Genomic DNA, 13,233 nt, shown 5'->3' with positions numbered 1-13,233 from the left:
AAATGGTCTAAATTGTGATGATAATTTACTTCTTTCTATTATAATAAATGTACCCTAACTAGGAATTTGAAGGGGAAATAAGGATCTGCTACATGGAATCAAGATTAACTCCATCTATTCCCATTTTAAACAATGGGAAAAGATAGTTTAAAAAAAAAATCTTTAAAAACATGAATTTATTTTGATACAATACTAAAATTTTAGTTTTAGTGTGTCTTTATTCCTAGGCTTACTGTTTATACAAAGACAAGTACATTCTTAAAATTATTAAAATGAAACTCAAAGTAATAAGTTCATTCCTCTTTTTACATGGTTGCCTGGTTTGAAAAATCCAAGGAGATTATTCAGAGTCAAGGAAATTCAAAAGATGAAGCTGTTCTAAATATGATAGAAGACTTAGTTGATCTTCTGCTGGTAAAAATCACATTGATTACACTGATGTTTATAAAGCATGTGTTTATTTAAAAAACAATTTGTGATCTCTCTGCCCTGAGCCTAAAAGTCACTAACAGATTGGTTGGTGCCTTGGTTGGATTGGTCTGTTCAGATTGTATAAAGCATTTATTCTGGTAAATATAATTAAATGGTTAGTTAATAAAAAATAAATATGCTATGAGTTAAAATGTAATCTGTCATTTCAGTACCATTTGTAATGGTTTATAATATTGTAATGGTTTATAATATATAGTAACTTGTAAATTAAATATTATTCACTTTTTTTCAGGTCATACATGATGTCAGTGATGAAGGTATAATAAACACTTATTTTCTATTGGAACAATAAATTACCATAGAGCTTTAGTATAATTTTACAATTCCCATAGTATTGTCCTAGTATTAAGAACCCATTATCTGATTCAAGGATCAACAAACTTTTCCTGTAAAGGGCCAGATAGAAATATTTTAGACTTTGTAGTCCAAGAGAAAAACAATTAAGAATATTATGTAGGTACTTGTATAACAAGAAAGAAAAACAAATTTCTACAAATAATTTATTGATGCCATTGAAAATATAATAGTTGTACAATTTTTTGTAATATAGGTCTACTAATAAGGAAACTTGCATTCTTTTTGTGAGAGAATAACATTTCACTTAATTAGGGTTCAGAGTTAGTGTTTTGTTTGCAAAATTGATTGTAAATGTTCATTTGTTAATCCCTATCTATAATGAGGTTTTATGTATGTCACATTAGAAAATGGCTTTTCATGCAGACAATGCCAAATACTGGTATCACTGCATAAGCATGCTTTTAATTGAGCGTGTTCATCACTTGAAAGGCATTAATAGAATTGTTAGGTTCTTAACATTTGCATTTTAGAATGTCATTGCATTGCAGATTAATCACTTCCAATTGAAGGTTATGTGGAAGCTTCCCAATTGCACAATTAAATGAATTTTGAAATGTGGAAATTTCCTTAGTACTTAAATCCCAGAAACACTGCTAGACCTGTAGTTGGAGTTTGGAAAAAATATATCCCCTGCAAATTTGTGTGGTAATGGAGATGTTGCTTCCTGTTTTAACTTTTGACAGTCTGTGAAGTGTATAAAGCAGCATAGTATTACTTGCCTTTCACATCATCTTAGTTATCAGAATGACTTCATTGCAGTGTTCATGATACAAGCATTATTTTTTCTTGTAATTTTGTGCCCAATTCATTTAGAAACATTGTCAACTCTGCAGCCAGTGCTAATTACCAAAGCCATTCAGTATTCAACAATAAGGGTTGAGGATAGTTCTTGTTCAGAAAAATTTTGGTCTTGGTGCTGGATATCAAAAAGTCACAATAAAACCCCACTGCCATTGGACTGCTGTGTGGTAGGGAAAGTCGGAATACTCAGCTTCCGCTTCTGACAAAAATTCAAATAACTGACCATGGCTAAATTGACGAGAGAGAGTGATGTTCACCTTTGACAGTACTGTTTTAATAAAACATGATAGATTCAAACAGTTTTCACAGAGCACTTGCTGGTGAGTAATACAGTCATGCAAAAACAGGCAGTGAGTTACATTTAGTTTGTGGGCCATAGTTTGCCAACCTTTGATCTAATGGAACAATTTTTCAATAGTAAATTGAGACTACAGAATATGTTACTACTCATTCTTTGACTTGTGGCCTGCTTGTGCCAAACAATCAGATCCAAGTTATTTTAGCTCTGTGTTGACTGAAGAAGACTTACCTAGGATTGGTCAGTGAGGGTGGTGAATTATTTATAGATAAAGTACTTGCTGCCTTCAGAGCCAAAAAGTTTTAAACAGATTGCCATTGATTTAAATAATAATTAATCCTACCTCTTCATTGATTGATTTTGCTACATAACAATGTTGTTTAAATTTTTAAGTTTTTAGGGAAAAAACAGTCCTAAACACCAGCAATTAATTATAAAGTGATCCACCTGATTTTTAAAGTAAATAATTGTATCTTTTCATCTGAGTACTTTTTTTCTTTTTATGTAGTCACTTTGGAAAATTGTACATTTGTTGTTACAGTATTTCCATTGTTTAAAGTTATTTTTAGAATTTGCATTATGAAACAGCATGTACACGTTCCTCTGAATATACTCAGTATTGATAAAGCCTCATCTTTCAAACATGCGTTAACCTAAAAGTGGCTCACATCATTTAGAATTTCATTGGGATTAAGATATGTTGGTCTTAATGAGTATAAAAATTTTTTATGTTTAACTAAAAATTAATGAGGTCAGTTTTGGTAAAAGCCTCAGATTTGAACTTTTCAATTTTGAACTATATTTACTTAATCTAAAAAGAAAATACCTCCTTATATGTCTGCAGTTAGAAACTAGATCTAGAGTTGTCCCTTGACAGTATTAAAATCAGTCACATTGAGTTGAATGGTGTTTTTTGCAAGGCCAAATAGAATTAGGACTTAATTTCATTCTTTCTCATCCCAAGCCCTAGTGGGCATTCTTCTGAACTGCAGTAGTATATCCTTTCCACTATTATTTTATTTATTTTTATTTTTTGAGACAGGGTCTCACTCTGTCACCCAGGCTGGTGTACAGTGGCACAATCATGGCTCACTGCAGCCTTGACCTCCTGTGCTCAGGTGATTCTCCCACCTCAGCTTCCCGGGTAGCTGGGATTACAGGTGCCTGGCTAATTTTTGTACAGACAGGATTTTGCCATGTTGCCCAGGCTGGTCTTGAACTCCTGGGCTCAAGCAGTCTACCCACCTGGGCCTTCCAAAGTGCTAGGATTATAGGCCTGAGTTACCATGCCTGGCCCCTTTCTGCTAACTCTTATAAGAAAAGACTGACAGTTGAGAGGATTTGAAATGAACATTTATCAATAATTTAACACTTTTATTCAGGTAAAAAACAAGTAGTGGAAAGTTTCGTACCTCGCATTTGTTCCCTGGTTATTGACTCAAGAGTGAATATTTGTATTCAGCAAGAGGTAAAGTCATTTATTTGTTTGTGTTTTAAAAACTAAAAATGAGAAAGTGAAGAAAATCAATAGCAATTAAATTGAAAATTTATTTCATCTAGGACTAAATTACTTACCTTGGAGTATATGTCTATCATCTTAACAATCTATTGCCTGACATATTTCCTAAATAGTTACTGAAAATTTATAACCATATGGGTTTATATATGCATATAGCTCAAATAGAAATAAATTATACTATCCAGATTTTTGGGGTGCTTAAGTAGTTAAATGCTAAAAATAATCTGTATTAGTATATTTATGTGTGTACATATACTATCATAAGAACAAAATAAAGTAACATTTTTGGCTTCCTCAGATCTTCTAATGGAGTTAAAATAAATATAACTTTTATTGCAAAAAGTACAAGTGCTTTAAGTACAGGAGTCATGTTATATTCTATTTTTGATATTCTATAGTTTATGTTGTTTTTATATTCATTATTTTATACTTTATTATTTTTATTTTTTTGAGAGAGTCTTGCTCTATCTGCCCAGGCTGGAGTGCAGTGGCGCAATCTCAGCTCACTGCAACCTCTGCCTCCCAGGTTCAAGTGCTTCTCCTGCCTCCCTCCTGAGTAACTGGGATTACAGGTGCGCGTTACCATGCCCAGCTAATTTTTGTATTTTTGGTAGAGACAGGGTTTCACTATGTTGGCCAGGCTGATCTCGAACTCCTGACATCAAGTGATCTGCCCACCTCGGCCACCCAAAGCGCTGGTATTATAGGCGTGAGCCACCATGCCTGGCCTGTTTTATACTTTATATATTCTTTCCTCCATCCTACTCCATTCCTATAATAAAACTCAGTGATTAAGAAAAAATTAGGCTTCTAAGTTTATGTGCTTAGAGTATTTCTCTAAATAGTGTTTCACTGAATATAAAGTTAATGCATTATCTTTTTTTCTTTTCTAGATAATTAAAAAAATGAATGCTATGCTTGACAAAATGCCTCAAGATGCCCGGAAAATACTCTCTAACCAAGAAATGTTAATTCTCATGTAATAATCTGTACTATATTGTTTTTATTCTTTTTTTTTTTTTTTTCTGAGACGGAGTCTCGCTCTGTCGCCCAGGCTGGAGTGCAGTGGTGCGATCTCGGCTCACTGCAAGCTCCACCTCCCAGGTTCATGCCATTCTCCTGCCTCAGCCTCCCAAGTAGCTGGGACTACAGGTGGCCGCCACCACACCCAGCTAATTTTTTGTATTCTTAGTAGAGACAGGGTTTCACCGTGGTCTTGATCTCCTGACCTCTTGATCCCCCCGCCTTGGCCTCCCAAAGTGCTGGGATTACAGGCGTGAGCCACCACGCCCGGCTGTTTTTATTCTTAAAATCAATAATTTAAAAATGTTTTATAAGACAGTAAGACAACCATGAGTTTGCATTAATAATGAAACTGATAAACTGTTGCAGCTTTTTAATATAATTTAGTATATGTATATAATTTCTGCAAAAGTCGGTGATATTAGCCAATTGTAAATTTTAGTGAAGTTTCTTTTCCTCCTAAACATGTGGACTTCCTATTTAATTGATACTGGTCTGTTTTATAATCTGTTATTTTAATTCACAGGAGTAGTATGGGAGAAAGGATTTTAGATGCTGGAGGTATGTCTTTTCAAAATCTAAAATTATTCCATATTTGTGAATAGCAGATAGTATTTTTTAGTTAAAATATTAGCATAGCAATGTGAGACTGAGGTAATTATAAACTTTAGGTACAATTAAGCAATTTTTAATAAATATAAATAAAATTTATCTTTGGGACAAAAATAATTTATGACAGTAGGCATTAGATACATACAATTTGTACCTAATGGTAGACTTATGAATAACATAATAGCTTAAGATAATAGCTTAAATTAATAGCTTAATTTAATAGCTTAATATAATAGCTTAATTAAAACTTAATAGCTTAACATAATAGCGTAATATAATATCTTAATTTTTCAATAGACCTGAACTACTTGTGCTAAGAAATTCCTCAGACAGTATTTTATGAAATTAGGATGTCTAATATTCTTGGTATTGATGTATTTGTTTTTAAACAATGTGTTTATTAAAATAACTTAAAATTTATTTTCTAAGCTTTTTGTGAATGAATTTTAATATGGTGATTTACATGTAGAATAAATCATGGTTTAAAGTACTGTGGGATAACTGTAAACATGTTACATGAGAGGAAAACAGAATTTGTAACTTACAACTGTATGGGTTACTTTGCATTTTATGGCAGTGTCTTTGAATATTTAGAAGTCTCAAATTTTTAAAAAAATTTTACTTATTTCTTCTGTTAGCACACTTGTTATTTGGGCTGTGTTAATTCTTCAAATGATGAGATTTCTAATCCATATGAAGAAAATATTAATAGATTAATAAATTACACTAATATATTCTTATTTCTCTTGTTTATTCTAATACCTTATAAAACATCTGGTCTTTTATGAACTTAATTTTCATAATTGTAAATCAAACATTAACTATTTTTTTAATAGATTATGACTTACAGGTAGGCATTGTAGAAGCTTTATGTAGAATGACCACAGAAAAACAAAGGCAAGAACTGGCACATCAGTGGTTTTCAATGGATTTTATTGCTAAAGCATTTGAAAGAATTAAGGACTCTGAATTTGAAACAGTAAGTTGTGTAACAATAACAGAAATTTGTGAATTTTTAAAAATTATTATAATTTTTTTAAAGTATTTCTCTTTAAAATTAGGATTGCAGGATATTTCTCAACCTTGTGAATGGCATGCTTGGAGACAAAAGAAGGTACAATGCAAGATACAACCATATACTGACAAAGAACTAGAGCTCAAGAGTGAGCACCCAGTGTTGCATCTTTATACATTTAACTTTATTTGTTCTTGTATGTTGTAGTGTAAAATGTTCTTAGATAATTTAAAACAATAACATGATTTTAGCAAATTACTACACCAGTAATCTGAAATAATTCTGCACTGGCCTTGTTTTATTTTGTACTTTTTAGAGGGAAAAGTTCATTTATGTTTAATTCATATTAATTAATAACTTTGGATATATTTGAGTTGCATATCCATTATTATTTAATGTTTGAGGGATAATAAAAATCTAGACATATTTATTACTTGAATTGCCTCCTTCATCCACATGCTAGAATGTAAATATATAGGAAATAAATCATCTTCCTTTATAATTAACATACAGTAAGTAGGATCTTTCTGAGGGGCATGAAAGGATATGTAATGTAAATTTTAATCATTTTTTTATAACGACCAAAAAACAGAATTTGCAATGCCTGGCACTTTATGGATGTTCAACACAATTATTGGATGAATGAGTTCACATTTACTGTACTTACTAAAGAAATTAAAAGTATTGTCAGGGTTGTGCAAGAAGTCATATTACCTGGATTTGAATCTATAAGTTCCTCTCTTCCGGTTCTAATATTGGGCAAATTATTTAACCTTACATGCCTCAGTTTCCTTAGCTGTTATATAATATTAATAACTACCTCATATGTTTGTGGTATAGATTAAATGAGATAATATGCTAAATATTTAAAATAGTATCTAAGAAAACATTCTGTGAATTTAACCATTTTTAACATAATTATTCACTTGTATTCTTTTCTGATTTAGGTTCTGTGAAAACATATATTAATAAGCTAAATTAGGAAACTGCTTATATTTGATAGTACACTGTATTAGTCTGTTTTCATACTGCTGATAAAGACATACCGGAGACTGAGAAATTTACAAAAGAAAAAGATGTAATTGAACTTAAAGTTCCACGTGACTGGGGAAGCCTCACAATCATGGTGGAAGGCAAGGAGGAGCAAGTCACATCTTACATGGATAGCAGCAGGCAAAGAGAGAATGAGGAAGATGCAAAAGCAGAAACCCCTGATAAAACCATCAGATCTCATGAGACTTACTCACTACCATGAGAACAGTATGGGGGAAACTGCCCCCACGATTCAGTTATCTCCCACCTGGTCCCTCACGTGGGAATTATGATAGTACCATTCAAGATGAGATTTGGGTGGGGACACAGAGCCAACCCATATCACACACACAAACATTTGGTGCAATCATTTTAGTCAAAATGGTAGATTGAATAGTATCCTCAAAGTAATATGGTTTTCTCTACATAAATGTCCACTAAACATGTATTTTGGAAAGTATTAAAGAGGGAAATATTATTTTATTTCAATTATTATGACCACTGCCTGATTTCCTTTTGATTCTAGGCATGATTTCTATTGCTGGACAAGATATGCTGTGAAAGCTTATTTATTTTTTTCTTAAACTACTTTTTATTTCAGGGTCTTTACATTTCCTTGTTTATCAGCATTTCTTGATAAATATGAGGTAAAATTTTAACTTAACACATTATTTTAGTTACTGTATGAATTTTGATAGTCAAGTGAATTATGAGTTAAAAATGAATAAGAACATTAAAAATAGTTGTAATTAGATCATGAATATAGCTGATCTAGTATTCTGTATCTGACAGTGATACCAGGAGAAATTTTATGGAACAGCGTATTCATTGCCAAGAATAACTGAAAAATAAAGGCTGTAGTCCACATTTTCTCCTGTTTCCTTAAGACCATTATTGATTTCTCATGTCTGAACCTATTCAAACTAGTACTTTCAACCTTTATTAGCACTTGGAATATTCATGATTTCTTGGAGCTAGTTGATTTTTTATAAAATATTAAAGTAGCATTTTATTGTTTTTAAATTTATCTAAATATTATACTTGTCTATTCTTTCTCTTCTCTCCCCTTCTAGCTTTGTTTTCTTGCTTTAGCCATGAATATAACATCGTAATTTTCTGTTATTTTTAAATCATTGTATATGCCAGTTTTGTATGTTTATTTTATTAGCTGCAAATACCATCAGATGAAAAACTTGAGGAATTTTGGATTGATTTTAATCTTGGGAGTCAGACTCTCTCATTCTACATTGCTGGAGATAATGATGTAAGTTTTATTTCCTTGGTATTATTCTTTATGTATATGTATATATAAGATTTTTACTCACTATAAGAATGTGGATTTATTTTTATGTTTTAGCCAGTCTTTACATAGATTTTAACATTAGCTCTAGTAATTTGATTAGCATAGCGACCTACCAAGCTAATTATAAATGAAAATTACTTCTGATGTTTTATTGTATGAGAAAAAATAATGCTAAATTTTAGTACTAATTTTTTTAACATAAGCTTTTCAAAAATGTTAATTTATGACAGATACAATTTTATATTCACATAAACAAAGTGAACTGACTTTAGAAAAGGGAACAGTTACTCAAATACAGAGGCACTCTATTGAAAATATTAACAGATAGTGACAAGTGGTCCTAACTTAATCATTCATAAAATCTTCTCTTTGGAAATAGGATTTGATTGGGAGTTAATTTTAGTTTTTTTTCTTCCTATGCTTTATCATAGCTGTGCTCAATCTTCCAAATAGGTGTCATATTTTCTGCTGACCTGAATATTTTTTTACCTAAGGAAAATCCTTGAGCCATTATTTCATAATAGCTACCACCTCATCTTTGATACACTTGCATACATTTAGCTTAAATTGTGTAATCTATTTGCCAAAATCTGAGTAAGAGTTGATCAGCATTTACTAATCTGGTTGTGGCTGGTGATATTATAATAAGGCTTTAGTCTTTTTAGTCTGTTTCTTATAGAATCCTGCTATTTATTCCAGGTAAACATTTTATAGATGAACATTAACCAAATGCTTTTTAGGATTTCCACATGCCTTTATTGCTTTTCATTTTAAAGTACCTTCTTAGAATGCTTAAAATTGAGTTCCAATGACTAGCACTGCTTCTCAGGGAGCACTGACAGTTTCTATTAGTGTATTTCTCCTGCAGGTTTGTAGGAGTGTTTTAAGCTGATTGTTTTTCGAGGAGCTACTTAGGCAGGTGCAAAAGTAATTGCGGTTCTTTTACTTTCAGTGGCAGAAACCATTACTTTCAATGGCAGAAACTGCAATTACTTTTGCACCAGTCTAGTAGAATTTCATTTTGGGAGAAAAGTATTGTTATTAGATGGCAGTAACTACTATAAAGGAAATAAATAGGGCAGTGTTCCTTCATTCAGCTTGGTCTAATGGATTATTGAGATAAAAAAATAAGCAATTAAATACCATGAAACCCCACCTCTACTAAAAATACAAAAATTAGCCGGGTGTGGTGGCAGGCACCTGTAGTCCCAGCTACTCGGGAGGCTGAGGCAGGAGAATGGCATGAACCCAGGAGGCGGAGCTTGCAGTGAGCCCAGATTGGGCCACTGCATTCCAGCCTGGGCGACAGTGTGAGACACACACACACAAAAAAGAAGCAATTACACTGTAGCAGTATACATGATAGGGAAAGTATAAAATGCATATATAAGTATTTAATGCCTACTGTGTTCCAGACACTGATCAAGATGCTGGGGGACTCTTCTTTCCAAAACTATAGTTAGAATCCTCTCTCCCCTGAATTTCCATAGTTGTAATATGTTATTCCTTTATTCTCTCTTGCTCTCCATAAAAGCCATTCTCCACAGTGGCTCCTTGAATCCTTCTTCTGTCTCTCTGACATGGCATACAAGGCTTTTTGTGGCCTGGTCTCTGGCTGTTTCTCTGATATTTCATGTATTTTCTATGATGACTGTGTTCCAGTCACATTTATTTTTCTATTTCTCTAACACAGATTATGCTAATCTTAGGTCTTTCTACTTCTTAGTTCTTCTGCATAGACCACTGCCTCCAGGTCCTTGCATCTTAGTCCTTCCTGATTAGATTTAAGCACAAATGTTGCCTTCTCATAGAGTATTCTCAGGCTACTCAATATAAAGCAGCCTCACAGCCACATTATTCCACATTGTCTTATTTCCTTTATAGTAGTTATTATTTAAAATCATTTTGTTTATTTGTTGTTTGTTGTCTACTTTCCTGCATAGAGTGTAAGATTAATAAGACCAGGGACTTTTTTTTTGTTTGTTTATAGCTGTTCAGTGGCTTATGTTTGTTGCAAGAATGAGTAAACAGAACATTGAAAGAATTGAAAGATATATAGAGGGCATAGGGGATTGGAAAAATATAGGAAGTGTGGAGCCAAAGGAGAATATAGGAAGTGTGGAGCCAAAGGAGAATTTTAAGTAAGAGGTAACATCAGTTCAATGAATATCTATTGAGAACTATGTGTCACGTATGTACTAGGCACTGGAGAACACATTTGTGTAAAAGATGCCCCGTGGTAGGGGAAATGGATAAAAATAGACTGGGGAGAACAGATTACAAAGGAACGAGACTAGAGGCAGTTAGGAGGCTTTTGCAATAATCCAGGTGAGAAATAATTGTGGGATGGTTTTGAGATATAACAATGGGCATGGATGGAAATTGATAGAATCCAGAAAGACTTGAGAGGAGATAGAACTGAGCAAACTTGGTGATTTGTTTGTAATTTTTTTAAAAAGAAGGATTACTAAAATTTGGGTAGCTAGATGGGAATTGAGTCATAAGTAGAGATATGGAAGCTATCTGTATATAAATGACAGAACCATGGTTTTTAATGAGTGCCTACATGAAAGAACTATGAAAAACCAATTTCTACAGGATAAGTAAAAGAGATTTTAGCTAGAAGGATACTTGAAGAATCGGCCAAAAGGGAACAAATTAAAAGGGTATAGTGTTATGGACGACAAAGGAAAGGAGGTTTTATGAGAGGAAATGATCAACACAATGAGATATTCCTGAGAGGTGAGGTTAAATACAAACTTGTAACCCATGAAAGAGCAGTTTCACTCATGCGATGAAGAGTTTAGGCATTCCTAGAAAGTTAAAATATTTGCTAAGGAAGTAAAGACATCAAGTTAAGGAAAGAGATAGCATGAGATGTGGACTCAAAGTAGGGGTTTCTGTTGGGTATTTTAATGATAAGAGCTTTCATAAATTGATGGTGAAGGGCAGATAGGGAGAGGTTGAAGGAAAAAAATTGAGGTCAAGAGGAGGAAGGAGTATAATGGAGGGAGAGTAGGAGGTGAAAATGGAACAAAATTGCTATAACATTGATAACTGTTGAAGCTGGGTGAGGGCATATTTTGGGTTTATAATATTATGATTTCTGATTTAAAATAATCTGTTTGAAAATTGCCATTATGTGCGTTTTTTAAAAAGTGAACTAAGTGCCTTGATATATAAGGAAGAATCAGTTTTAAGTTGGTAGATGATAGCAATTATTGGGAATAGAGTATGCCAGTTGAGATATTCCTCAAAAGAGCAAGTTTTTTTACACACAGAGAAATATGAGGCTGCTCAAAGCTTTGGGGAAAAATTAGAATACCACCCGTTTCCTCCTGATCCTGAGGTTTTGAGGTAATGGATAAAAGTAGAGAAGAGAAAGGAATTAGTGAAAATAATAAGGATTTAGAGGAATTTCTCAGGAATGAGTTGTCCTTAAGTAACAAAAGTATTTAATTTTTTTGGTTTTTTTGTTTGTTTTTGTTTTTGTTTTTGTTTTTATTTTTTGAGACGGAGTCTCGCTCTGTCGCCCAGGCTGGAGTGCAGTGGCACCATCTCGGCTCACTGCAAGTTCCGCCTCCTGGGTTCACACCATTCTCCTGCCTCAGCCTCCCGAGTAGCTGGAACTACAGGCGCCCGCCACCACGCCCGGCTAATTTTTTTTTGTATTTTTAGTAGAGATGGGGTTTCACTGTGTTAGCCAGGATGGTTTCGATCTCCTGACCTCGTGATCCACCTGCCTTGGCCCCCCAAAGTGCTGGGATTACAGGCATGAGCCACCGCGCCCAGCCAGGAATGGTATTTAATTTTTACTATAACTTTGTGAATTCAGTATCATTCAGTTATACAAATTTTCAATGAAAATACTTGGAGCTAACATTTTAGGTTATTATCATGCACATTCATGTTTAAATCAAAGGACAATCTGTTAATGAGTATTGTGGTTACAGGACCTGGAATAGGTAGTAGGAGTGGGAATTGAGGAATGAGTATGACTTCATAAAATATTTCAAAGAAAACATAAAAAGACTTGGTAACATTTTTAAAAAGGGTATCCTCTAATAAATACTAACAGTCATTCCTTTTTTGGTTAAGGATAGTAAATTGTCAAAAACATTTCGTTTTAAGAATGAACAAATACATTAAATGTAATATATGTAGTTAATTGGTGGAGCAAGAAAGGTGTTATATAAACTAGTTAGTGACTAGTAAAAAATATTGATAGTTCATGTAACTTAAAATTTGATGTTTAAAGAAACTGTAAATCAGAAATAAATTATTTATTTATGGCCAAAACCTGTTTTTAAATTTAAGGATCATCAATGGGAAGCAGTTACTGTGCCAGAGGAAAAAGTACAAATATACAGCATTGAAGGTATTAAACTTGTTTTTTTTTAAAAAAAAAATAATTTTCTTAATTCTTACCATATGGAACAAATATTACATCCTTTCTGGGTTAACAAAACAGACTAATGAAAGCAAAATCAGTATTTTCAGATATTCACATTCAGAAACTCATCAAATTCCTTGATCCCATGTTTCCCTACTAATCTCCCAACTCTACACCTGTACTTACTTACTTCCCTTTCTAGTCTAGAAACAGTGATCCAGTTTGTCATTCTTGTTTCTATGTTCAAGGCTCCTGACCTTCCATCCCATTTTCTTGATTAAATCTGAATATCTGGTTTCTCCAGTCCTGTAACTGGAACTGCATAACACTAGTGGACAAAATCAGACTAGTACTATTACAAATTTAGATATTAAGACATATTTTAGTC

At 33.0% G+C, this 13,233-nt stretch overlaps 1 protein-coding gene across 1 annotated transcript in view; it reads left to right on the top strand.

Moving 5' to 3' along the window:
• The first annotated feature begins 221 nt into the window (after positions 1-221).
• Positions 222-13,233, top strand: part of SYCP2 (synaptonemal complex protein 2) — a 54,906-nt gene continuing 41,894 nt past the window's right edge. The window contains exons 1-10 of the mRNA XM_015430024.4: positions 222-414; positions 725-749; positions 3,331-3,416; positions 4,361-4,446; positions 5,017-5,051; positions 5,939-6,081; positions 6,164-6,216; positions 7,751-7,796; positions 8,318-8,413; positions 12,770-12,830. Coding sequence (XP_015285510.3) covers positions 310-414; positions 725-749; positions 3,331-3,416; positions 4,361-4,446; positions 5,017-5,051; positions 5,939-6,081; positions 6,164-6,216; positions 7,751-7,796; positions 8,318-8,413; positions 12,770-12,830 — 736 coding nt within the window. The 5' untranslated portion in view covers positions 222-309. The remainder of the gene's footprint in view (positions 415-724; positions 750-3,330; positions 3,417-4,360; positions 4,447-5,016; positions 5,052-5,938; positions 6,082-6,163; positions 6,217-7,750; positions 7,797-8,317; positions 8,414-12,769; positions 12,831-13,233) is intronic.

This window comes from Macaca fascicularis, chromosome 10 (assembly GCF_037993035.2).
Source record: "Macaca fascicularis isolate 582-1 chromosome 10, T2T-MFA8v1.1".
NCBI classification, from domain to species: domain Eukaryota; kingdom Metazoa; phylum Chordata; class Mammalia; order Primates; family Cercopithecidae; genus Macaca; species Macaca fascicularis.
The sequence above is the reverse complement of the archived record's forward strand: the minus strand, read 5'-3'. Positions and strand labels throughout refer to the sequence as shown.